Source organism: Dipodomys ordii, unplaced genomic scaffold, assembly GCF_000151885.1.
Source record: "Dipodomys ordii isolate 6190 unplaced genomic scaffold, Dord_2.0 Scaffold41, whole genome shotgun sequence".
In the NCBI taxonomy this organism is placed as follows: domain Eukaryota; kingdom Metazoa; phylum Chordata; class Mammalia; order Rodentia; family Heteromyidae; genus Dipodomys; species Dipodomys ordii.
Genome location: NW_012267257.1, coordinates 8,316,050 through 8,343,677, shown reverse-complemented (window position 1 = coordinate 8,343,677; position 27,628 = coordinate 8,316,050). Strand labels below are relative to the sequence as shown.

General features: G+C 36.2%; 1 protein-coding gene across 1 annotated transcript in view; it reads right to left on the bottom strand.

Annotated features, from left to right (window-relative positions):
* Window positions 1–6,872: 6,872 nt before the first annotated feature.
* Plcxd3 (phosphatidylinositol-specific phospholipase C, X domain containing 3) overlaps window positions 6,873–27,628 on the bottom strand; it is a 159,117-nt gene continuing 138,361 nt past the window's right edge. Inside the window, exon 3 of the mRNA XM_013018575.1 lies at window positions 6,873–7,026. Coding sequence (XP_012874029.1) covers window positions 6,873–7,026 — 154 coding nt within the window. The remainder of the gene's footprint in view (window positions 7,027–27,628) is intronic.

Here is a 27,628-nt window from a genome sequence, read left to right as displayed (position 1 = left end):
GAAAAACATGTTTTGATGTGCTTAGTAGAGAGCTCATCACATAAGCAGACAAATGTTTGTCACACCAAGTTACAGAAGTACACCTAGAACACACAGATATGATCATATCAAGTCATTCAGTATTTCCTAAAGGTATAAATCATGACAGCTTTATAAATAGAAATCCTTTAATGAACCTACTAGCATATATAAAAAGCAGAGACCTTTGAAAGATAATGTTCAAGTTCAAACCCAAAGACTATCCTGGACTGAATTTATTCACCAGATTGTTTTTTTAAAAGACTATTACACTGCTTAATTTGCTTGTATTGAAGCATGATTTGAGCCTCACATCATGGATATGAGCACAAAGGCAATCTGTTATGAAATAATATCTTATGTTTTAGTCTCAATTGGCAAGCAGTAAAAAGTTTCTTTCATCCTAAAATTCAACATAAAGTGATGTTTTGTAATATTTATAAAATGTATTAACATTTCTATGTCTATAGTGACCTTCTTTGTGATATCAGAAGCTTAGAGTATCACATTCAACTTTGATATAATCAAAGACCTTATGGCATTTCCCTTATTGTTGAGAGGTATTTTTATGGCAGAATATTAATAGGATAATTTATAGTTTTAAAGCAAATATTTTGTTTTTCTTTGTCATGCCTATTTAAGAAACTTATTTAGGGGTTTATAATGAATATGAATTGATAAAACAAAAAGATTAACTGGTACCAGGACTTTATTAGGCATTTTACTGGATACTAATAAACTTTTTTTAACATTAAGAACACAACTTTATCAAAAAATTCACATGTACTATTCAGACTGTAGGCATGAATTTTCTTTACACCACGTTAAAGTATCAATGAATAGATCCTAAGAAAAGAAGGCACAGATCTGTCTCCCTCCAGTGAATTTCTGGTGTCTAATGAAGGAAATGTCACCAGCTTTTCAAATTCCCATCCTTTAGAAATGAAGCAAATCAACACCATTATATGCAGGCAAGAATATGAGATGGGGAACATTAAACTAAGGAATATGGGTTTTCCTGTACCACTCAGGAATGTTAAGAGAGGAGAAAGCTACCAAAAATGTTAAAAATAAATCTACAGACTCAAAGATTCAATATTGGAAACAGTAGTGTTTTGAAAGCATTTTAAAAAGAATTTCAACATGGTTCCAATCTCTGAAAACTGTTGTAGAAAACTGTTTTATTCTGGGGAGTCTTGGGTTTTCAAGTTCATTCTATAAAATGAACTATTATAATTTGCTTTAGCAAGTCTTTCTTCAGATGCTAATTTCTTAGAAAGTACCACAGTTTGCTTCCCACTTGCTACCTAGCTCCCTACTGTTGTGAGGGCGTACCACAGAATGGTGGCTATACTTTAGGCATCCCCTCTCCCCAGTGAAATTCATTTCTATGTCAACATTTTCTACAGTTACATAGATGACTGGTCCTATGCTGATGAAACTAATTTTTAAGATATTTATGTAGGGAGAGAGGATAATGAGTTAATTTGTTATCTTTCTGAAATTAAAAAAAAAACAGACTTTGTTACTAAGTTAGAGGACACTGCTACTTTCTAAGAATTTTAAGTATCTGAGTATATGTTTTTGATTATTCTAATTACTGGGGAATGTTGCATCAGAATTACTGGGTAGATTCTGTGATTCAAGACAGGCCACGGTAGAGAAAAATTGGATATTGTGGCATTAATCTAATGAAGACACTTGCTATAATCATTCCATCTGTTTGTGAGTTGATTTCTTCATAAAGCACTTACATATCTAGCGGGGGCCAATATTTTTCTTCACAATGGGGACTGAGACTGCAGATTTTTTTGTGAGATAGATAGGGTTGCCAGATTTAGAGGGAAAACACAGGGCATATCCATTTACATCAGAATTTTTATATGAAAACAATTTTTAATATAGCAATACATTAAATGTATTATTGAAATTTGAACTTCACTGATGTCCTATATTTTACTTGACTATGTTAAAAATTAAAAAGAAATAATTGAGGATGGAAAAAAGAGAAAGTAAATTGATATCCCATATCAAATTGCTAAGCCTGAATAAGATTTTTAGGGCTTTATGCTTTGTGTCTGACTTGATCTGGCCCTAGTTTTGTCCTGGTGGACTACTTGTACAGAAGTATGAATGCTATCCACTTGTCTTTATGGGAAGGAAACCATGTTTATGGAACTTCATCAGACAGAGCCTAGGTGGTATATCTTATTTCAAAAGATCCAACTTCAAAATTGATGACCTGAACAAATAATTTTTAAGGAAAACCTATCAATATAAAAAAATCAATCATTACAGAGTATGCTTGGAAGAGACAGTATTAGTGGTGAGTTGTTTTGGTAGCTGATGGAAATAAATGTGAATCTCGTAAGTCAATTGTGTTTGATAACATCAATGTTCATGGGGACTCAGAGAAATTTTAAAGCATATACCCAATGAGATTTGGTTAAATTTTATCATAAACCTAATTTCTGATTAACTTTTAAATTTGACTTGTAGCAATGAAACAAAAAATAACGATGAATTAAGGCTGGTAATAATGTGCCCTTTTTCTTTAGGATAATTTTTTATAAGATATAATAATATACTTAATCACTGACAAGCACATAGTTTTGACTCACACAAATATACATTTAGAACTAATAACTATGAAATAGTATCACCAGTGAGATAAAAATTACACAAGTTTCAACAGATTCAATCAACACCTTTTACAAATTCTACAGAATATTTTATCATTGTCATTAGGAAAACAAACAATTTGGAGCATTATTGAAAACCATATGACACACAGGAACTACCAGTAAGTTATGGCAAATACAGCATTTACACCACAGTGTCACCAAAACCTAGCTAGAAAGACTAAAGTGTTGTAAAAATCAAATGCTTTGAAAATCTTGCTTAGCATATCCTGAGGGGCACCGTGCATGATTTTCTCTTAGCAATTCAACAATGACAATACCAATGGAGTTCCTATTTGTAAAATCAGACAATCAGACACCTAATGAAGACATGCATTTCCTGAGACTTTCAACTTTCTAATCTGGAATCCTAGCAGGGGAGATGCTGAATGGGGATTCTGCCTACAGACATATTAGAACCTCTAAGGACTTAAAATATTTTTAAGGGAAGATGTGTACTCATTTGTAAATTATATTAGTCTACATCAGATTCTCTAGCTTAAATTCTAAAGCACAATATCAATAGACTATTACTGCCAGGCATTTCCTATCTCTAACATTTCTCTTTTTTCATGATTTTTGTTTAAATAGTTAACTTATGTGTATACCTACTAAAACTGAAATAATTGATTTCAAGAGTTAAAGACTGCTAGAGAAAACAGGTTGGATGACTAGGTGTAGCTTCACCTAATTTGAAAAGTGTGTTGTATTTGTGTGTGTGTGTGCGTGTGTGTGATACACAGGTGCATTGTGCCAAACATGTAGGCCCTAATACATTCACTGTTAGGTGGCCCTCTATGATATGTGTTTACCCAGTATGGCTGCAAGTGAACATTGAGGTCATCTTATAGAATATCCTAAGGCTTTTAAAGCATGCCTCCTCATTCTCTGTGTTCACGTGACTATGTAGTAAGATGGGAGACACAAACGATGATGGCAGAAGTATTCTTTTTCTCCTTCAAAATTGCTGACAGGGAAGCAAATGTAAAAATGATTATCATTTGCTTATTTTCCCTCATTTTACCCACTCTTTTGATTGGGTAAAAGTTGGATTTTTGTTTTTTTGCTTTGTAGGACTTGTAACATAAAGTCTTAATAAACAAGCAAAACGAAAAGTAAACCAAGAGGTATTTTACTACCATCTTGGGGCTTATTTGTAGCCCTTGTACTTCAGGATCTCTGGAAAGACAATGACCAGCTAAGACACAGGAGCACAGACTGAGAGCAAACTTTAATTGCATATCATCATTTCTGATATCAAACTTTAATTATATATCATCATTTCTCACAGCTCGCTCCCTAAGTGTGTACAGGGCAGGGTCAATGAGCAGAATACCATCAGAGGTACATTCTCACCATTCCCCTTTCCAGGGAATCTCTTTCAGTAAATTCTCTCATGACCTACTTCTACCTCTGTCTTCTAGAAATTAAGGCAAGTCTGTTTACCCTCTGCCTGCTACATTAGTGCTTGGGAACACATGGAAACTGTAACATTGGATTTAAAGTACCTTATGCCTAGCAAGATTTCTGGGTGCATATCAGTAATAATGAGGAAAGGATTTCCTCAGTTAAAAAACTCTACAGTCTAATGCTTCATTCATGTTTATTCTTTCCAGCACCCAAATGATAAATATTTCAAAGCTTATTCTATGCCAACACTATAAAAAAGCATCTAAAATCAAGAAAACACAACATAGTTACTTCTATGCTGAATTCATTTTCATTCATAGGTTGAAGGATGTGTTTCATGTCATATTTACAAGTTAAATTCTTGTGTCAATGCAGATGAGCTTGGTTAAAGATGCTCCCAAGGGGTAAATAATGAATAATCAGAAAATCTTTCCAATGGACTAATTTACAGAGAATAAGTTTCAATCAGCAATAATCTTATAAAAGGATTCACATTCCATCCCCATGAAGATAAAAGAGATAGAAGGAGATAAAAGATAGAAAGGCTATCAGTGCTAGGGAAGAGAAAATGAAAAGAAGGAAAAAAACTGTATTTTATAAATATTTAAATAACAAGCTATAGTTTTGTCTACCAAAGTACTAAGGAGGATCAAGTTATAATATAATTACAAAAAAATTTCAATATGATTAGCTATTCTATATTGAAAGATTTAATTGCTCTTTTTCATACATTGTTAAGGAGCTCAGGCTTAAAATTAAATTATGTACTATGATCACTATTTTTACTTGAAAAAAATTTTACTGCTTGTCTATAATCTGTGTGCTTTTGTATCTATGCATCTGTCTACCTGCACAGAAGTGGATATCTATTGTATACCATGTATTTCTCTCTTTATATATGTATATATACACACACAAAACTGAAATGAGTAAACATATGTGTTGTGAGCATATGCATGTTACTTGATCTACACATATGATATTTTCATAAACAGTTTCTTCAGTATAAACAGTTTTTGTTCCCTTTCTGCAGTATCTGATAGAGTACTTATATTCTCAAAATTACTCTTATTTATTTGTAATCCTTACATTGAGCATCTTGAAATTAACTTCCTACCTAAGTCTAAGAAGTCAAGTCTTTGGTCTCCATTCAAATATAATTAATGGGTTGAAAGCATGCTATGGGCCACTTGTAATGGAACTACATTGTCCCAAGAGCCTATTTGGGTATGACTGCATCTAAACACGAAGACAAAATGGTAAGAATAAGTGTAGGAATGTCAGAAAATTTGCTAGAGTATTACAAATGATTCCTAAATAATCCTGTGGTATGCATAAAGAAGGGGAGTATGCTCTGCGAACAGGGTGTTTTAAGATGTCAAATATTAATACATTTTTATTAGGGATAGCTCTGTTATCTTTAAGTAGCTGTTATGAAAGGGCTACCATTCAACATGACACTTTGTAAGTACAATGAGTTATCAAATATGAAGACACTAAAGTTGATTTAACACTTAACAGTGTGTAGTATGTTTTCATTCCTCTTCCCTATATATCTGAATTACTGAGAGTTAGGCAGAGATACTTTGTTATTGTATTTCTACCCTCTGCCTTAATCTTACCTTTGAAATAGGCTGGAACCCAGATATGGTAAGATAGTGCCGATTTTAAACAAGTCGGTTCATATCACACATATTTCAAGAATTTTCTTCAGTCATTTTATGGATCAGTGTGATTTTTACAGACATAGCTTCAAAAACATTGCTCTAACTCCTTTCACTTGTCTTCCCTTCCAAACTCAAATTGAAGTTTCCCACAGAATATTTTTTTTCTCAAAATCTGGGGTTTATAACTTCGTATTTGGAAATTTCAATCTGGCATGAAAGCAAATTTATTTTTCCTTTTAAAAATAAAAATTGTGAACAGGGCTTTTGGAAATGTTCTTTTAATTTTTTTTTACTTAAATACACTTCTTTTAGCTTGTCAATGACTGGAAGTGGCAGGACATTGCTATTGAATTAACAGTGTGTTGACCTGCCCCTATCTCCTTATTTTTTGCTATGGAAGTGGCACTCATATTCCTTCTAAAAAAGTTTTTACACTATGGTTATAGCTGCCTTACAGAGAAATACTTGGAAACACTATTGTTTTCAAATAACACAAAAATCACTGATTATGACTTCCAATATGACTGATGCAGGAAAGCTGATTTGATGCATATTTTCTATCACCAAAGGTTATCTATGATGCCAATAGCAAGTGACTACAGAATATTACACCAAGTCCCACAAAACAAGTAAATTTCAGTACAACAAGGTAACACACAGGAAGCTGGGCATTCAACTGTTTTGAGACCCACACCACAGCATCTGATTAGAAAGAGCAAGCGAGCAAGAGAATGAGCAGAAAGGTTAGAGGGCATGGACAGCTGAGGAGCCCTAGGTCGAAATAAGAAAACACAATCCAATAATCACTTGTGAATTACACAATACAGACTTAAGTTTGGTAAAACAGATTTACTGTTCTCCATTATCCCTAACACTAGAAGTAGCTTTTGCTCACCAAATGGGAAATGAAATATTTATAGCAATGTAGAGTATAATTATAATCACTGAAGAAGCAATTTCCCCCTTATTCCCACCCACTTCTAGCCCTAATCCCCACAGAGACTCGGTGGAATAGGAGGATCAGAGCGTTTACAGAGAATATGCCTAATACAATGATTCTTCTCTATCTTACTCATGGACACTCCCAATAGTGACATCAGGTATTGGCTTCTCCTTCATCAAAGACATAGTTGAGCTTTATGACAGTGCTGATAAAATCACCAAGTTCTACAAAATCAGCAGTGACAATATTGATGCCGCTCTCCCCCGGCTTCTGCGTGCGGACCCACTGCATCATGGCAGGAAGCGCTCTGAGAAAAAAAGGAAACAGACCCATCATGAGAGGCAAGGTATGGTGTTCACATTCTATAATTCTCAAATTTCCATTTGGGTTTCCAATTCATTAAAATAAATGCCCCAACATAAATATGAATGGAGACAAAAAAAGAATCAATGGACTATGGTGAATTCTTCTCAGCAACCCTACAAATACCTCACAGGGAGTTTCCATATTGGTCCATTTGGACTCTTCATCTTTGGAGATCTCAGAAACTGTGATTGTCTAAAATGAAACTTGCTTTTGTATTCTAGTATATATAACTTTACAACCTACAAAGCTATGGAGGTGGTAAAGTGAGAAATGCATGTGTGCACTTAACAAACATTTATTATGAATCCACTATTGCCAGGAAATGTGGTAAGATATTGAGAACAGTAAATGTTCAAAAGGTTCATGGTTTGATGATAGGCAGGTAGACAAGGAATAAAATTATAATATGGCAAAACCAGAGCGCATTCTTTCATTCCCACTTAAGTGGTCATCTATCAAGATACAATTCCCACTATAAGCACATTTCAAAAGTGAAAAAGATAAAATTTTTTCCTTTATCTATGCATATGTACACAAAGAAATTGACTAAAAGCCTATACAGGAGGAGGATTCCAATGCTGTACCTCCTTTAAACAACTGTTACAGTTTAACAAAACGAATACCAGGAAGCAGAAATATGTTTTGTCAGAGCAAGCTGGAGATCCAAGAGTGGGAGGAAAGCAAATAGAGAGATCAAAGGTGGGCTAATACAGTCATGACATTCAATGTACATGTGTGAAATGGTAGGATTAGAATAGGTGGTGGGAGAATGATAGGATGACCAAGATGCATTGTACTCAGAAATTGACATGTTGAATAGAAACCCCTTTGTAAAATTACTTACAGATAATAAAAAGTATCTCCTTTTGTAACATGTGGTCATCATAAGTAAATTTTATAGCTGGACAACGAAAAGAATAAATGGAGTAAAGAAAAGTGGGTCTGTGTGTGTTGCTGGTTATCAAGTCTTTAAGTTTAAAGGCTTGAACAAAAGAGGGAGTTAGTCATCTGGCCATTCAGAGCAAGCATCCCAGCTATTGTAATGGACTAAAGGTGCATCATACCTTAGCTTAGAGAAAGGAACAGGAGAGGACTAAAAGATGAAGTCAGAAAGACAATTAAAAACATGGGTGGCACCTGGGGCCTGGTAGGCTACCATGAGGGTTTTGAGACACATTAAGTAAAATGTGGGGACTCTGGAGAACCTTGAGCAGAGGAAGTGGTATGATTGACTTTCTTTATAAAAGCTCGCTCATTGAAATGAGTATGGAGAAAAGTCTACCCAGCATAGTTTAGAATGTCAACAATAATGTTTCAGAAGAATGATCTCTGAGCTAGAGATATGAAGGGACTAGTAGGTGAAATATTTATCTGAGAAAAAAATGGGAGTGGGGGGTGGGGATAGAGAAAATATCACTTCCTATTCATTGACACACCTTACTGTGTGCTTAAAGCAGAGCTGCAGATAAGTAGATAATAAGGAGATAATATGCACAATGGAGCAAAAGTTACTTTGATCTGAGTGGGGAAGGAAGAGAGGATTCTATGGTAAAAAGCATAAATAAACTAAGACCAAAGAGATGGCAGTGTATTAACAAGGTTATATAAACATATGTGAACCTGACCCTTCAGAAAGACATGAAGAAAGGGAGAGATAAGAAGGGGCGAAAGAGAATGATGAGTTTGAGGACCTCAAGCAAGTTGTAAGGAAATTTAAGGAATTGTTAAAAGGTATTGGAGAAAGCAGAGAATCAGGTCCTAAAGGGCCCAGAGAAATGTCTAACAACTGAAAGCTGTTAACTAAGGGTTATAATTAAATTTGTGACATAGAGACTACAGCTTTCTTTCACTGTAGATAAATAAATAGAAGAGTGTAAGTCTTGGGACCGGAATAACCATTAGAGAAATTAGAACTATCAAGCAAAAGAAAGAAATAGAAGATATCTGAATTGGAGAAGAGAAAGGTAAATTGTCATGTTTTCAGATGACATAATTGTGCATATAGAAAATCCCAAAGATGAAACAAAAATATTAAACTAATAAATTCAGTAAAAGTTGCAGAACACAAATTGACCAAATTTGGTATTATTGCTGTACAGAATTAACAAATACTTTTTCAACTCTGAAAGGAAGAAATAGAAAAATCATGTGTCCAAGAGCTTAAAATACATAGGAATAATTTTAAACAAGGGATTTCTCTAATAAAAACTATAAAAATAGGCAAAATAAATTGAGATTATGCATAAATGCGCACGTGCATGCGCACGCGCGCGCGCGCGCACACACACACACACACACACTCACACACATACACACTCACACACATAGTACTCAGGAGGCTGAGATCTGAGGATTGCATTTCAAAGCCAGCCTGGGCAGGAAAGTCTGTAAGACTCTTATTTCTAAAGTAAACTACTCTCTGAAAAAACCAGAAGTGGTACTGTGGCTCAGGTGGTGGAGCACTAGCCTTGAGCATAGAGAAGCTCAGGGACAGAGCCCAGGCCCTGAGTTCAAGCCTCAGGACTGGCAAAAAAAAAAGTGAAAAGAAAAAGAAAAATCTGAAACAGACACAGGTGCATTTGAGGTCAGTTGGAACACAGGTGTTGTGGTTATGCATACGCCTTTACTCATGCTGGAATCCCTTACTACTCTCTCTTCTGGGCTTGCTGTCGCAAATGAAGTAGCTCTGTTATGGACACAACATCACCCTTGCATGTGAGAAAAGGTAGACGCTCTTTGGAAAAATGCCACAAAGTGTATTTCCTGGGAGGGATGTTTTTTCAACAGGTGGCTCACCTTGAGGTCAAAGGCAGAATAAGTAGAGTGATACGGAGGCCTGTATCCTATTGTGCATTTACCTTAACCGAGTAGCTTGTTCACTTGGTCCCTGGTCCCTTGGGTACTAGGTCCTCATAGGTCTCTGAACATCCAGCCCTTCATCCTGGAACCATGACTATCACAGAAACAGCATTCTGAGACTGAAATTCCAGACTCTGAATTTAGAACTAATTGTCATCCCCATGGAGAGGACTTAGGAAAACACCAGCGTGCTCTTTTCTGTTGCTCTATAAAGTAGATTGCTTTGAAGATTGATGAAACATTCTTCTGGAATAGCTTGTAGTCCTCAGATGAAACATGAGCATTACACTTAAAATATCATTTCTCTGAGTCATGGGAATATTTTTATTTTCTGTGCAGACATTCTTTACTAAAGTCAATATGATACCAAAGACAAAACAAGCAATGATGCCAGAATGACTCTCAAATACTCAGACAGTCCTAAGTAGAATTATATTAAACAAAAGACACACTATACTGGATTAAAACTAGCAAATAAGCACTACTGAACATTATTTTTATTTTATTTTCCTGTAAATATGCTGCTGACATCTATTTAGAGTAGCTTTTCTTAACCCCTTTTCATTATTGGACCTCAAGGAGCCTTCTAAAACATCTTTTTTCCTATTTACTTTACTCCTTCATGGTATTTGAATATCACAGAAAGACTGCATATCTATATAACTGTGTTTATATCATTTGGATATCTGTAATACACATCTTTGTCTATGTATATCTCTGTCTATCTATAGTGTGCATATTGTGTGTGTGTTTGTGTATGTGTATATGTATGTATGTGTGCAATTTTCCCCACTTGGGCACAACAGTGCAATCGAAAATTTAGGATTTACAGCTAATTGGCAAGTTCTCAGTTTACTTAGTATGGAACAAAGAAACGTAATGAGTTGACAAGTCTGTTTTGGTGGCAATAAAATATACAAATATATCAAATATACAAAATATATCAAATATTTATGGCTTAATCTATTCAGGACTGGTGTAACAAAACCTAGTATGTTTAGAAACAAAAGACATTTATTTCTTACAGATCTGGGGATTAAAAATATAAGATGAAGACACTGGAAAGATTCAGTGTCTGGTGATTTATAGATGGTACTTGTATATAGAAATGTACTCAAGCTCCCTTGACCTCTTCTACAAGAATATTCATTTCCTGCATGAGACTTCTGCTCTCCTTAATGCCTCACCTATTAACCTTAGAGCATCTTAGAGTTTAGAATCTTAGAGTTTAGTTTAGAATTGTAGCACATGAATAGTTGATGGATATAAATCTTCAGAAAGTGGTTAAGTCAAATTCATTAAGCTTTTGTTTTGCTTTTTCCCTTCCTTCCTTCCCTCTTTCCTTCTTTCCTCTGTCCCTCCTTCCTCCCCCCTTTCCTTCTTTTCTTTATTGGTACTGGGGATTGAACCCACATCTTATACTTGCTAGGCAAGAGACTTCCTTCAACTATACCTCAGCCCTTTTCCTCCCCATTGTTATTATTTTTTAAGATAGGGCCTCACCACCTTTGCTCATATCAGCCTCAAACTCATAATCCCCCTGTCTCCACTTCCTGAGTTGCTGGGATTATAGCTGCATGCAACCATGCCTGGCTTGAAGTTTAATTCTTATTTTTTCACAACTCTCCATTATATAAAGTGTTATTCTTGCCGAATTTTCTTTGACTAGTTTTTGCTTACCCTTTAAGATTTGGCTTTTCCCATCCCTGGGAAAAGCTTTATAGCTTTAAAAGCTTTATAGCTTTTAAACTTTGATATTTAAGTAGATCTAGAATGCTTCATTGACATTACTAATTTCCAGGCCTATTGTTATTAGTGCCTGTAGACTTTTCAAAACACTTTCAAAACAGAAACAAAAATCATTCCATGTCTATCAATATATTCATGGTATCTACAGAATTGTCTGAAATTCAAAAAGAATACAATACATTTATTGAACTCAAGTGTAACTATAAATCTTGGGCTCAGATATTCTAAAGAAAAAGAAACTATATATATGTTTACATACACACACACACACACACACACACACACACACTATGGGACATAGATAAAATAATTTCTTTTTCTTGGAAGAATTTAAGGAACACTTCACAAAATAGGGGACTTTTGAACTTAATCATGACCAGGCACTCTAGATAAAGAAGCAAAGCATCTCAGTGAAAGCTAAGTGAAGGAGTTCAAGAAAAGGGTCCAGCATTTGCAAGTGCATGGGCATGAAAGATAGGATACAGATAGGAAAGATGATTGATTGGCCAGAGAGTGGGAACATGAAGGTAGAAAGACTGGTTGAAGGTGGGGAAAACAGGAAATGGAGATGGTCTGGATTAAGAGCTTTCTTTCACACACATAGTGTCTGAGCTTCATTCAACTTAATTTTGTGTGTCATTGCTTTTGTTCATGTTAGAGAAGAATTTTTCATACAAAGATGGCTGTAACATTACATCCATCAAAAGTGTTCCATTTAATGGTAGTAAATTTGTTCTTTGCTCTTTGTTTCCCTTTGAAACTTCTTAGAGTTCTGTGAGATCTACAAAATCTTTCATATAGTCATACTATTTCTACATTTCTTGGTAGCCAGAAGTTATTAGTAAACATTCAAGTAACAGTCACTGGTGTCATGAAGGAAAATATTTCTAAATGAAGTTACATAATCTTAAGACATTATTAAATTCCTTTGAATTTGTATACTATCCTTTATTTACAGAATGGTCTACTTTGACATAAAAATATACAACTAGACAAACACAATAATGTTATCAATGCCTCCTCACATTTAACACTTTCCATAACATGCTGAATTTATAGTGTCATTTAGATTTTATTTACCTGGAAAATGTCAATTGAATGCTAGGATAATCACTTCAAGATAAGTTTGCATTTTAACAAACATAACACTAAAAAATTTGGAGAGAGCAAGGGAAGGAGTAACAGTGTCCAAAAAGAAATGTAATAATTACTTCACTTACATAACTGTAACTGCCCCATGCATTACCTGTAGAATAACAATAAAAAGTTTTTGAAAAAGAAAAAAATGTCATAACACCATTGTCGTTCTGAAACAAGACTACTTTCTTCACATTTCATTTCCATCCTTTATGACAATAATCAGGCTAGTTTTCTCTTCAGCCTCATTTTTACACTCTATAAAATTGTCATGTAATAGTGTCATGTAAAGTTCATGTCTCTCTGTCCTAGTTTTTATACTGAATATCCATCCATGACAGCCTTTGCAATTCCCTGCCCCAGAGGCTGCAATCTGAAGGCAGTATAGCAGCAAGATGTTCTGAGAGCTGGAACTCATTACTAGGTATAATATAATGGTGATATAAAAGTGAGGATGCAGGATTGTTTTAGACTTTCATCATTCCAAAGAAAGAAATGAGAGGAAATGTGTCCTGGTGTTCTCAAACAAGACTGGATGATGAAGATTTAGGACTTTGGGACTTAATTATGACCAGGCACTCTAGATAAAGAAGTAAAGCATTCCAATGAAAGCTAAGTGAAGGAGTTCAAGAAAAGGGAAGAGTATTTGCAGAAGTGCATGGGCATGAAAGATAAGATACAAATAGGAAAGATGAGTGATTGGCCAGAGAGTGGGGGGCATGGAGGTAGAAAGGCTGGTTGAAGGTAGAGAAAACAGGGGGAGAGTGCATATTGGTGGCAGATTCCCCTTGCAAGTTAAGTAAAGTCAGCTGGTAAGATAGTTTCCAAACTTTGTACAAGAAGGCTCATAGATCTTCTCCAAGATGCATCTTCTCCTGAGGAAAGTTGCCTTAAAACAGATTGTAGAGTTCTTAGAAGATATACAAAAAAAGTGCATAGGAATCTTGGCTCTTGAGGACCAAAGTTTTCTCAGGATCTGGCTTTGAGACTTGGTTTTGAAAAGATTTAGGACTTACAAATACAGAGAGGAACCTTTTTCCAACTATCACTATTGAGTTCCTTCCATAACCGAACTCATTCCTTCAGAAGAATGTGCTGATATTGACGTGCTGCTTAATGTCAAGTCCTTCTTAGGACATGTCAACTACCTCCCAGAACTCTGAGGAAGAAAAGCTATAATCTGTTTATGGGCCCCAAACCATGGCACTGGAGGCTCCTCTGGGTTTGTCTCCTGTCACTCTGCTCCTCACTGAATTCTAGCCATATTATTAGTCTTGCAAGTCCTGATAGGTCTGATTTTCCCTTGATACCTTTATACTTTATTGTTGTTTTTGTGGTGGTGGAAGCTGTTGCTCTGTGTGTGTGTGTGTGTGTGTGTGTGTGTGTGTGTGTGTGCACACCCATGTATGCACACATAGGAGTGCATGTGACCAAGAACTCATTTCCTTCCCTGCTCCTTTACTTAGCCAACTCACTAGTCTTCCAGGTGACTGACCTTTCTTCCCAACAGTGGTTCAAATAGTAATTGTACTCATGTGTTTCATCAGCAGCTATCTCTCCATCTAAATTATAAATATTTTGAGGACAAACTATCTGGCTTCCTTGCTTCTCTATTTTCAATGCTTGGCACAAGGCCAATAAGTTAGACTAAGAACTCAATACAATGTGTTGTACAAGCCAAAATATTTTACTTTGAGGAGAAAAAAAATCTACTTTTAAAAGTACAGACATAATTCACGAGGATGCTATCTTGTGGCTATAGATTTTAGCTGGTGAATTCACTACTCTTTTGAGGAAAGGAATTTATTATAGTTGTTGTTGTGAGGAACTTTTACATTTTCAATACTTGTCAGGTCTTGCCTGTGAGTTTTCAAATTGCCAGTTCCTTACATTGAAAATGTGTTTCCCTTGGGGATGGGGGTTTAGCCCAGCGGAAGGGCTCCCGCCCAGCACGCACAAGGCCCTGGGTTCAGTCCTCAGCCCTGGGAAAAAATGTGTTTCCCTATATTATACTTTGAATATCAAGTGATTCTATATGAGTGATAATGATAGCGTAGCCATCACCATCTGTGTGTATGTGTATTTTCTTAAATACATGTATGTATAAAGATAGCATAATGAAACACCAGAACAGTTTAAGAAAGGACAGAAAGGAGGGGAATAGAAATATAAAGAAAGGGTAAAAGTGCAGAAAGTACCCTTATGCATGTATGGAATTGATACAATGAAACTTCTTTATGTTATTAATGTGTGCTAATTCATAAATGCCTTTAAAATCTTCAAAATAAGAAAAAATTGTCAGAATTAAATTTATTTAATCAGATTTCTTAATATATTTGTTACTTATTAATTCTAATTATTAGCTATAAACATTTCTTCTTTAATTAGAATCAAATTCTTTAGAAATTTATTATAAATCCATGTAAATTTCAAATTCAAGTGTGTGTGTTTTTATAATACTTTTTACAACTGTATTTTATATTTGGTACATTTATTACTCCTCTAAAGAGTTACATTTATACTTACGGCTAAACAAGTGTGGGTAATAAGAGAGTTGTGTCTTTTAGTGACTGTTGTTTGAATTTATCAAAATTTTCAAAGGAATTTTTTTTAATGTTTAATTTTTGGTAGTATTGAGGTTTGAACTCAGAGCCCGTACTTGCTAGGCAGGAACTCTACTAGTGAACCATACCTCTAGCTCCAGAAGTATGTCTTTTATTAAATGAAATGGAATTTCCAAAAAGCCAATTCATTTTATAAAATTTCCTGATGTACTTAAAGATGAGAAACCCTATGAGAATATCAGTGTCTTGTCACTGTCATCCCAAACCCAGCCTCCCAACAACTGGAGCCCTCCTGGTCCAGCAGAATTTCAGGTCAGGCTTTCTTCCCCCAAGCAACTGAGCCACCTAAGACCAATCAATTAAAATCAAATCTGACAGATAAAATGTGATGCCCTTTCAATCCACCTATTTCCAAAAGTTTGAAAATTTTACTTCAAAATGTAGAGAGGAAAAAGACAAAACAGAAAGAATCTCTTGCCCAAAGCTTTGCATTTTGTGCAGGAAGACATGCAGTTATAAAGGATGTAGGTTCTATGCTGCTACATTCAAACAGTGGTGGTAGCTTCAAAATAATGTCAGGTAGACAGGTGCATCTCATAAATCATACATAAAGCCCATAAGTACAAGCCTTATCCTATATTTTTTACTGTGAACATCAATATCTGAGTCATGACCAGGCATCAGTGGCTCACATCTATAATCCTAGCTACTCAAGAGGCTGAGGTTGAAGGATGGTTGTTTGAAGCTAGCCCAAGAAGTAAAGACTATATGATCCTCATCATGAATTAACACTGAAAATACAGAAGTGGAGCTGTGGTTCAAGTAATAGAACACAAGCCTTGAACAAAACAACTAAGATACAGCTAAGTTCAGACAGTGAGTTCAAGCTCTAGTATCAGCATAAACACACACAAAATCTGATTTATACCTAATGAAACCTCTCATTTTTGAAAATACATTTTTCCTGAAATTATACTCAGAGAAATAATCAGATCATATGAATTAGTTACAAAAAACAATGCCCTAAATAAGCATTCTAGAGATTTCAAGTGACTTGGGCAGCATTCCTGAATAAGTTAAAGTTTCCTAAGGCTTTTTATGCACCTCACTATGTACATTCAGAATTGAATTACTGTGATTATTTGAGTAGAAAATAGAAAGGGTTAAAGATGCTCTTAAGTATATCATTAATTGGAATGTTCTCTGCTGTAGCTATGAATGACTAAAGTTCCCTGTTCTTCAAATTTTCAAATTCTCTTTAAGCCAAATTTAAATTCCATTTGTAGCTTGATAAAGGCATATCTGTTCAACTAATACAGTTATCCCTCTGTGACAACTGGTAGACCCTCAGCTGAGGAGTCAGTCAACTGAGATGGACAGTATTTGAGAAGAAAATAGCTTCTCTACTGAACATGTGTAAGCCTTTCTTTCTTGTCGTATTCCTTAGCCTGTAAAGTCTAACACCATTTGCATAGTACTGATATTGTACCAGACATTATTAAAGCATATGAAAAGATAAGCATATATCACAGGCAAGTACTATGCCATTTTATATAAGAGACTTGAGCACCCACAGATTTGGGTGTCCACAGTCCCCCAAGGACACAGAAGGACATCTGCATATATAAGATATTTCTTACGTGCTAAACATTTTATTTAGTGTTGTACTTAGGACATGTGGATAAGAAACAAACTCAGTTCTTGCTCTCTTGTTATAGACAGCTTAGTGGAAAGAAAAGAAATTTATTTTAAAAACTAATGAACAAAGGAAATTAGCTGACTGGGGTTTAAAAATAATAAAAAGAAATTTTGAGTTCCTGTCCCCATTGAATGTGTTTGGTTTATGATCTTGCATACCTTGTGTGAATCCTCTCTATTTTAATTTTCTCCACATGTAAAATTAGGAATAATAATACCTTGTGGTTATGAAGACCAAACCGGACTCTCCAACATACCTCCTCACCCAGGTAATGAAATCAATGGTGGCATTAGCTAAGTGTAGTCTGGCTGTGTCCAGAACTAGTTACAGCTGTGACTGCAGATGTGTGTTAAACACAAAGGCTGTGGATACAAAGCAGCAGCAACCCTGAGAATAGAGGGACACAGGGACAGACACAGCCTCACCCACTCTTGTAACTTATCAGTGGTTTAAGTTTTCCGAAGGAAAATTCCAAACCCTTAGAAATTCAAGAGACGTAGCTCACTTCATTTTCATTTGTAAGTTTTGTTTAGCTTTTGTGTTGTTTGTTTAAACAAAAAGCAATGAAATCAAAGCAAAGCAAAAGACGCTGTTTCCTTTGATGATTATGTTGTGACTAGTAAAACTGTTACAATTCCATTTTCAATTAAAATGAGACTATATACAGTACAAGAAAAATAGTGTTGAGAGTTCAGAAAATGTTCTGTGTCCTCAGGCTCATTGTTTGCTCTAAGGTAGGGTTTCAGAATGACTCACTCTTCTAGGAGACAGAATGTGAAGCCAGCCAGCTCTCTAATGGAGGTCTCCCGGTGTGTTAGAACTACTAGTCTATCTTCTGGCTTTCTAGGGGAATTAAAGAGGAAAGAAAGCTTGGTGGATATAAACATCATCCTTCAATATAGTAAGATTTAGATGGCCAGGAGCAGAAAATGTTCCCCCTCACCCCCAAGGGCAGAACCTCAATATAATGAACTTGCTGAGGCGGGCAGAGGGTGGTTGTGGGTTTTCACATTATCATCTCTTCCTTGGTACCTGAGCCCCACAAATAATCAGGAATTTGGGAACTCAAAGAACAGAGGCCTTTGCCCTACTCAGTGCACATGATGCCACTACCTGCCAACATCTGACTTTCTTATCTCCTCTTTGGAAAGAATCCTCTTTGCTAAGAAAAAGCAGAGGCCAAACTTACCCTGGTTTTCCTTGAACCTGAAACAAACATCTCAATGATTATCTGGGACTGGATTGTCAATCCAATGATAGGAGTACTTTCCTAGTGAGTACAAAGTCTTGAATTCAATCCCTAGGACCAAGGAAAAAGCACTATCTGAGTTTATCTCTTGGGTCTTAGTAGTTTGTAACTTCAAGACTCCAGACAAAGAAGTACCAGAGGCAGTAAGTTGGAAAGCTACCCAGAAATTGGGAATCTATGATCTGTCCTGATACGTGTTAACTAAAATGTTTATTTACTCTTTTGTTGTTGGCTGGATAATTTTATCTATTTATTTTTTCTTTTTAATTAAAATGTAGCACTTAGACCTATTTCTGGGGTAGAGAGTGATATTTCAAAGCATGCATGCAATGGACACTGATCAAATCAGCTATTTGCATCTCGTTATTTCCATCTCATTGTCATTTCTTTACATGTGAAGGCTTTGTGCTCCTTCTTTCTTAAATATATAATGAATATCATATATATATATATATATAATGTTATCATGAACTGTAGTCTCTTCATAGTGCTGTAAAACTCCAGAACTTATTTCTCTAACTCTGTTTTTTTGTTTTGTTTTGTTTTTTGTTTTTTGTCGGTCGTGGGGCTTGAACTCTGGGCCTGGGCGCTGTCCTTCAGCTCTTCAGCTCAAGGCGAGCGCTCTACCACTTGAGCTACAGTGCCACTTCCGGTTTTCTGGTGGTTTATTGGAGATAGGAGTCTCACGGTCTCTCCTGCCCGGGCTGGCTTTGAACCGCGATCCTCAGATCTCAGCCTCCTGAGTAGCTAGGATTACAGGCGTGAGCCACCAGCGCCCGGCTTAACTCTGTTTTTTTGTATCTAACCTCACCCTCTCTCTCTATCTTTCTGGCTACTAGAAATACTATTCTATTCTCTTAAAAGAGAATAGAAATGTTGAAAGCAACATTTTAGCTCATTTGTATGAGCACATACAAATTAGTTTTGGGGGGCCTTGTTTGTTTTAATTAACAGCATGTTCTCCAGTTTCATCAGTTTTTCTTTCATTTTTAGTAGCTGAGTAACATTCCATGTGCATAAACATTTTCTGTATCCATTCATTTGTCAATCCCTCAGATTGATTCTGTATATATATATGTATATATGTATATACATATATATATATTAGATGTTATGAAGAATGGCATCATAAACTTCAGAGTGCCAGTGTTGCAATTCAGTTTTACTAATGACTATATACTGTCTATGTAAACTGCTAGTGCATTTCATATGCCTTTAATTTTAATGATGACAAAATATTACCAATAAAATTTTGCATTCATTAGGAGGAGAGGGTTCTTTCTATAAGGGAAGATAATGAAAAAGGCCTTTGATGGTGCATTCTTAGACCTTCTGGTCTGTATGGCATTCATAATCTCTCATACTGTCAAAAAATAATTGAGTGCTTATCTGGATGGTTGTCATAGAGGATACAGACATGAATCAGATGGGGAAATATGGCCACAGCCTTGTCAATGGTCCTTCCAGAATTACCTGCAAGTAGAAATTACTTAATTTTTCCCCATAACCTTGCATGGAGACCCTGAAAAATTTAGGTATTTATTTCCATATCCTTGTCCATTGAAATGCCATACATCCCAATTCCATGTTCCTCAGTAAGTTGCTGATGATACATAGGACAACTCTGCAAAGACTGTGGTGTTTGTTGAATGACACAGGAGCAACAGACACAATTGTGACACATCTCACATAGGAACCACAGAAAGAGTCAGCGCTTGGGAATCAGAACTATATTACAATAGCATGTGAACTCAGGAAGATGACCTAATCTTCACATGCATGCTTTCCCCATTGCCAAATGGAATTAAGACTCACACAGCATTTAAAAAAGACTATAATAAAACAACACAATGCAGAGAGGTGGAATAGCTTACAGGTTACAAACAAGCACTCTGAAATAGACAGTCTCTGGATTCAAATCCTGGGTCTTTCCTGCGTGCTTTTGTTCCTTTAGGCAAATGACTTGAGTTTATTGCATCACTTACCTCATTTATGTACAGAAGCATAAGAATGAATTATGAAGAGGAAGTGAAAGTACATGTACATAAAAAGTGGCATAATACCTGAGGCATACAACTCAATTGTTCACCATTATTAGTGTCAATGTTTAAACTTCCTAGCTCATATTGAGCAGTAAATAAATGTGACGGCTTCATAGTCCTACTTCAGATGACTTTTAGGCAGGTGATTGATAGAGCTCCCCTATCATCCAGCAATCCCACTTCTGGGCATTTACCCAAATGATCACAAACAAGGCCATACTAAAGCTACCAGCACAACTATGTTTAACACAGCATTATTCACCATAGCTAAGATATGGAACCAACCCAGATGCCACTCAGTAGATGAATGGATTAAGGAAGTGTGGTACATTTGTGTGTGTATATATATATATATATATATATATATATATTAAAAATGGAATTCTATGCGTCCATCAGAAAGAATGACACTGCCCCATTTCTTAGGAAATGAAAAGATTGGAAAAAATCATATTAAGTGAAGCAAGCAAGACAAAAAGAAATATAGGTCCCATGGTTTCTCTTATTTGTAATAACTAGTATAAGTCTAGGATAACCTTATCAGATGAGCAGAAAAGCTCACAAGCTATGTATATATGCCCATATAAGATGATGCTAAGTGCAATGAACCCCAAGATATGGATACAAAAGGTTTTCTTCTTCATTGTTGTTGTTGTTAATGTACTATGTGATTTTTTTGTTTCTTTTGTATGTTCTTCCCCCTATGGTGTATCCCTGTTGTCACTGTATTTGATTTTGGTACACTGTATCTTGTATACACATTTATCTAATTTGGGGAAGGGAAGGGGAATAACAAAATGCTGAAACAAGGACACAGGATGACCCATTGCAACAATGAGACTCACAAAAAAACTATGTTGGAAATGATGTTTACAACTTCAGTGGGGGGGCAGTGAGTGGAGGAGGTGGGGAAGGGAAGGGATAGTAGGAAAAAAACAAAGGAGGGAGTAGCAATGATCAATAAGAAATGTGCTCATTTCCTTACTTATGTAACTGTAACGTCTCTGTACAGCCTCTTTCCAATAAAATAAAATTTAAAAAAAAAGGAGAAAGAGAAAAAAAGAAAAAATCCTTTATAACTAAGATACATAGCATTTGCTGGATGAGTCATCCAGATCCTCACTTCTACATGGACAGTATTTATTGACCTAGCATCTGAGAGTGCTGGTGGTTGTCAGCTCCCAGTTGACCTTCTGTCCAAGAGTTGTCCCCCATCCAAGAGAGTCATTTCACTCAAGGTCACACACACACTTCCCTGGGATCACCTGCATCCAGTGATTGACTTCCACTGGGAAGGGGTGTGTCAATACACTTGGTTCCATGTGGGATAATTTGGAAGATCCACCTTAGATGGTCAGCTCATGCTTCTGCGGGCCTCACAGTTGAATTTCCCTCACACTCCATAGATGTTGATCCTAACCAGACTCTAAAATCCACCTTCCACCTACAAGTCTCAGCATCTCAGAGTCTGTTTTCTAAAACCCAAACTACAATTCTCCAATTTACACTACTGGAGGTTCTATGATCATGAAATCTCTCCTCCCATATAGAATCGAGTGTGTCGTTTGGTAAATTGGGTCAAATTTCCACAGTGCAACTAAGGAGGCTCTTCAGCTAATTTAAGAGTGTTTGGGGGAAGGGTTAGCTGAGAAAAGCTGCATATACACTCAGTTCAATGGAATGCATGACTTTCGTGGTCTCACTGCTTCCTTTGACAAAGCAGAAAGGCTGCCAAAAGTAGACTTTCGTTGGCAGTGGCCAGAGAACCTTAGCTCAGTCTTCTGTCAGAAACATCCTTGGCATACCATTAAGTGATGAATAATATATCAAAGGCTCAGAAAATCCAAATCTCTCTCTAAAAGAAGTACCCATCACGCTCCCTCCACTCTCGGCGCCCCAGTAGGAGCTGAAGGATAATGGTCATGTCGTCATAGCTTTCTGTACTCAGCACTCTACATAACTCCTTGTTCCTAACCTCATCAGTTTAAAGATGAGTGTGACTATAAAAACTAAGTCAGAGAGTTGACTGTTTTTCTAAAATTTTACAATTCCTTAGATAAAGCGTTAATAGGTAGAAATGAGTGCAAGCCAAATGCAATTGGATCATAATATCCCAGGTGTCAGTGTGAAAGTATACACGAAGCCTGTGTAATCATGTACAATTACCAAGGATGATTTTTTTGGCCTTTTCTCCTTTAATCAGTGACATCTGCAGGTGCAAAAAATAGAAGAATGCGTCACCTGTTCTGCAAGAAAATAATATCCATTATGTTGAAAATTCTATAATTTCCTCCTGCCAGGAGTTTTAAACTTAGGATTCTCCTACAGTACTGGTACAGAGCAAACTTTTAACTCAGTTGATCTGCGTTAGAAGACTATTTTCCATCCCGTCATTTGTGGTTTATATAGCTTGGGAGATCATGTTACGGAGTGCTTTTAAAATTACTTGACAACTTTTGTATTTTGAGCAACAGGAGAAATTTCTAAGCATGGAATAACATAGGATACACATTGCCAAACTGCACACATGCTATATATGTGCCTTTCTTCTCTTTCTATATCTTTCTCCATTCCACATTTAGAAAAGTGACAGAGACTACCAGATTTGGAGATGCCCTTAAAGCATTTATAAATAGTGAATACATTCTCTAAGAAACATGCTACCTTGAATTCCATGGCAAAATGCTTCATGAGACATTAAAAGATATTCCTGAGACAAAATATTTACTTGGGCAAATAATTTTAGGGAATATTGGCACTCTCTAATGTTTGCCGTTCACATGGCATATTGTGTCTGCTTTCATATCAGAGCTCTTTAGATATCCTGAGGTTTAGATCTTACCTCCTGGCTGGGCTTTGTGGTCCCCACCTATAATATCAGCTACTTAGGAGGCGGAGATCAGGAAGATCACAGTCTGAGATAACTTTATTGAAAAGTTAGCAAAGTTTCATTTCTAAAAGCCCCTGAGGGGGGGAAAAAAACCCATGAGGTAGCACTCCTATAGTACTACACACTACTGGTACTAGCTAAAAAGGAGGCTGGAGGGAGGGTTATGATTCAAAACTGACCCAGACTGAAAAAGAAAAGAAAACAGCTAGTTAAAGGTTTGGAGTTGGCTTCCAAGAGGTGGAACACTTTCCTAGCAAGTATACATCCTACTACTAAGGAATTTATCTTCCTAGTTTTACACTAGTATTCTCCAAATTGACATGATTCAAGAACATTGCTACTATTTTCACACATACAACATATCCCCAGAGACACAGACCCACAAACCAACCACCAATGTACAACTTGTGGACTTTTGATTAAAAGTTCAGAGGAGTGTTGTTCTGAAATTATTGCAGGACAGGTCTTTTCAACAGCCTGAGTCTGCCGTATATTTCACAATCTTGAAATGCTGACAATCTACTCATTATGACCTTCTCATTTTTGGACTGCGCAAACTATTAGAAAGTTCTTTTTAAACACCAACTATTTCTGCTTAAGTTTATCCAGAAAAACTCTTTCCCTCCTCAGTGCAATGATTCCTGCAAATGTTAGAAAAGTATCAGCCTTCTCCTATATCAAAACACATTACCTTCATTTCTTCTTAAAACATCTCCATTTCCTCCACAGGTAATTCTTAGATCCTTCCTCATCAATCTTTTCTGATTATTCCTCTATAATTGTATACTGTTCTGACAGAAGGTACTTGAGAATGAATGCAAATTTCTAATTTGGATGTAGAGTATAATGTAGTTTAGAGAAGTGTTTGAGAATGTGGTCCTAAAAGAACTCCTGCTGCATGATTTCCTTAATTTAACATTCCTTCCTTTTTCTCATTATAGCTATTTTTTTCACTATTTCTCTATAATCATTGGCCAGTCATTCCATGATTACTCTTCTCCAGGAATTGTTTAAAAGTTTCTACTGAAGGGAAAAAGCAAGCAGATGTTAGGCAGGACTGGAGGGAAGCACGGAGAAGGAGGAGCTCCACATCTAGAAAAGTCAGCATAAACTTACTAGAGTATACATTCTTCTCTCTTTAGCTTAGAGAATTTCCTATCTGCTTCCAAAGAAAATATAAACTATGTGAGACCTGATATCTCAGTGGAATTGTAAGAAAATCTCTTAAAAGTCCAAGGCTAACAATGGCTGACAAAGAATAGAAGCAGTTTAGGAATATGAAAGTTTGTAACTCATAGCAAGTGGCTTCTGGTGGATAGTAATAGGATTATTTGGTAATGACCACTATCTAGGTAAGTCTCTGAGTTGCTTCAGAGTACAGATGCCAATGAATGTAGAAAATTTAGAATCACAAACACAAAAGAATATTTAACCATGCAATTATCCAACCACCAGAGTCTTCATTTATCAAATACAAAATAAGATTTGCAAGATGACATAAGGACAATACTACTGCCCTTCCTCAGAGCAGGTGATCATATTAGTCTTAATGAAGTCATTAATTAACTAGCTGTTGATTCTAAGAGTCATTGAGCAAAGAATATGCTGTATGAAAGAGAAGCATTGTTAACTGTCTACTGTAGTTTAGAGAAGTGTTTGAGAATGTGGTCCTAAAAGAACTCCTGCTATGCAATCTCCTTAATTGAATCTTCCTTCAAATTAATCTATTATGCTATAAAAATGATTCCCAAAAGATAAAATACTTTTTTGTAGCAGACTATACCAAATCCAGAGTTATTTCAGGAGCAATTTGCAGGGGTATGTTTAAAAGTTGTTTGAGCATTGATTGAGGTTGGGATAAAAATAAAAGTACTGGTTGTAAAGCAAGAAAGAAAGCCATGGAGTGACAGCTGTTGCATATTCAGTGGGGAGCTCTGGTATGGGTGTGTGTATGTATGTGTATGTATGTATATGTGCACATGCGCATGTGTGTGTATATGCATGCATGTTTGTTGTCTATGTGGTGTGTGTGTGGTATCTACGGATGGTTTGGGGGGTTGAGAGCTTCTATTAACTTCTTTTTTTTGTCGGTCGTGGGGATTGAACTCCGGGCCTGAGCACTGTTCCCCAGCTCTTCAGCTCAAGCCTAGTGTTCTACCACTTGAGCCACAGTGCCATTTCTGGTTTTCTGAGTGGTTTATTGGAGATAAGAGTCTCACAGCCTTTCCTGCCCAGGCTGGCTTTGAACCATGATCCTTTGATCTTGGCCTCCTAAGCAGCTAGGATTATAGGCATGAGCCACCGGCGCCTGGTTTTTATTAACTTCTTAAGTTCTATGAAGTGATAACTGGAGAGACATGTGTGCTGCACTCCCATGTCTTTTCTCCCAGAAGCACCTTTGTGAGACATGCAGGAGCTGTCTTATTCAGAGAATGAGGTTAGAGCCCTTCCACAGTCAGGCATACAGCAGTACATTTCCCCTCAACTATACTTTGAACCTGGGGGCATATTGTGTCCCTAAGATCAGATGATAGGCCTTTATGAAAGAACTCGATACAGTAACTAATGAAAGATGAGAGCAAGATTACCTTAACCAACCAGTATTGGTATTATCCATTAAAAGAATAGGGTTTTTTTTGTATCAGTTAACCAAGCTTTTATTAATACCTTGAATGGCATGTATTCTTCACTACTCCAGACTAAAACTCTTAAGAACTGATGTGCAAATTTGAAAGATATTCACCAAGAGAAGTTGGTGGCACTCTAGACAGTAGTGCTAGTGACAGACACCATCTCTACTGATGGTGGGGTCAGTAGTAGTTCATTACTTTTATTAGGACCTCCCCCAGGCCAGGGAAGGATATTCTCCCAAAGTGTTAAAATCTCTTTGACAGGGAAATGTTACCAAAAGACAGTGCTCTTCTAAAGTAAAAGAATTTTAAAAATTCTTTTCAACTAAAAGTCAAAATCTGCAGGAGAGAACCCTAATCATTTTATTGCTAATTTTATTAAGAACTCATGTCCCACTGGAATTCATTAAGTAGAAATCATTTGAAATCTTTGCTGCTAAAAATAGAATATTTGTATTAAACAGGTCTTATTTTGGGCACTTGATTCCACTTTAGAGGATAAAAAGGTTTTGAAGAAAAATATACCTCAGTCTTTGCAAAGATCTCACCTAAGTAAGGTATTCTAACAAAATGTAAAGCTGTTAGTGACAAAGAAAGTTACTATTAATATTCCAGATAAGAAATGCTTTATAATGTTGATTTACTTCCTTTTGCTACATAAGACTACTATATATACACTAAATGACCTCACAATCAGAGATACAAAATTGCTGTAAGAATTATGAACATTTTGTTTTTTTTTTTTTGTTGGTCGTGGGGCTTGAACTCCGGGCCTGAGTGCTGCCCCTCATCAGTTCAGCTCAAGGCCAGCGTTCTACCACTTGAGCCACAGCATTTGACTTTAAGCCTGGTTCTACCTTTGACAGGCTACATAACTAAGACCACATCATCATCACCACTACCACCATCATCATTTCTTTACATAATGTCAAGGCTATATGATGCCTTTCTTGGCTCTGCAAAGTCATTCTTTGAAGCAAGACTGTGCATCTACTTGAACTTGTCTGAGAATCACTGGCCCTCTCTACAATGGACAGTATGAAAAAATCACCTGACATACGGGCTCATTAGGAAGCTAAGATATAATTACAATGGTAACCCTGCTTGAAAATAGCAAATTTGTTTCAATTAGGTGAAATACTTGGGATTATGTCAGTGAGAAATGCTCCTAACCCTTACCTTCCCCTATGATCTGTACATGGGTTGGATTAAAGTTGGGTTTTGATGTTTTCTTACTCAACCTGTCTTGGTTACACATCATTCCTCTTACCTTGTGATAGTGTAAAACTAGTCAAGGTCATAGTAGAAGAGTTTTCTGCATATTTTTTGCATTTCTTAGAATCTCTTATTGCTAATTGCATCTTGAAGCCAAAAGGAAGTCAGAATCATGTTAGTATAAATCTGTAGGTTTAAACTTCCAGCCTGTTTCCTAGGTCCCAAATAATTAACTGCATTGAAAGGGTCTCCTTTTCTCATTACATTTTTTTTGTTGTTAAGATATGGTCTACCAGTTTTCCTAAATTTGAAGATTCACAATCCTCAAGAAAGTTTTGTTCTTATAGTTGTAATAAATGAGACTAAATTATTGGTCCAGTGAGCCTTTTCTTTTTTTTTTTTATTGTGAAAATACTGTACAGAGGGGCTACAATTACATGGGCAAGATAATGAGTACATTTCTTATCAAGCATTGTAGCCTCCTCCTTTGTTTCCCCTTCCCATCCCTT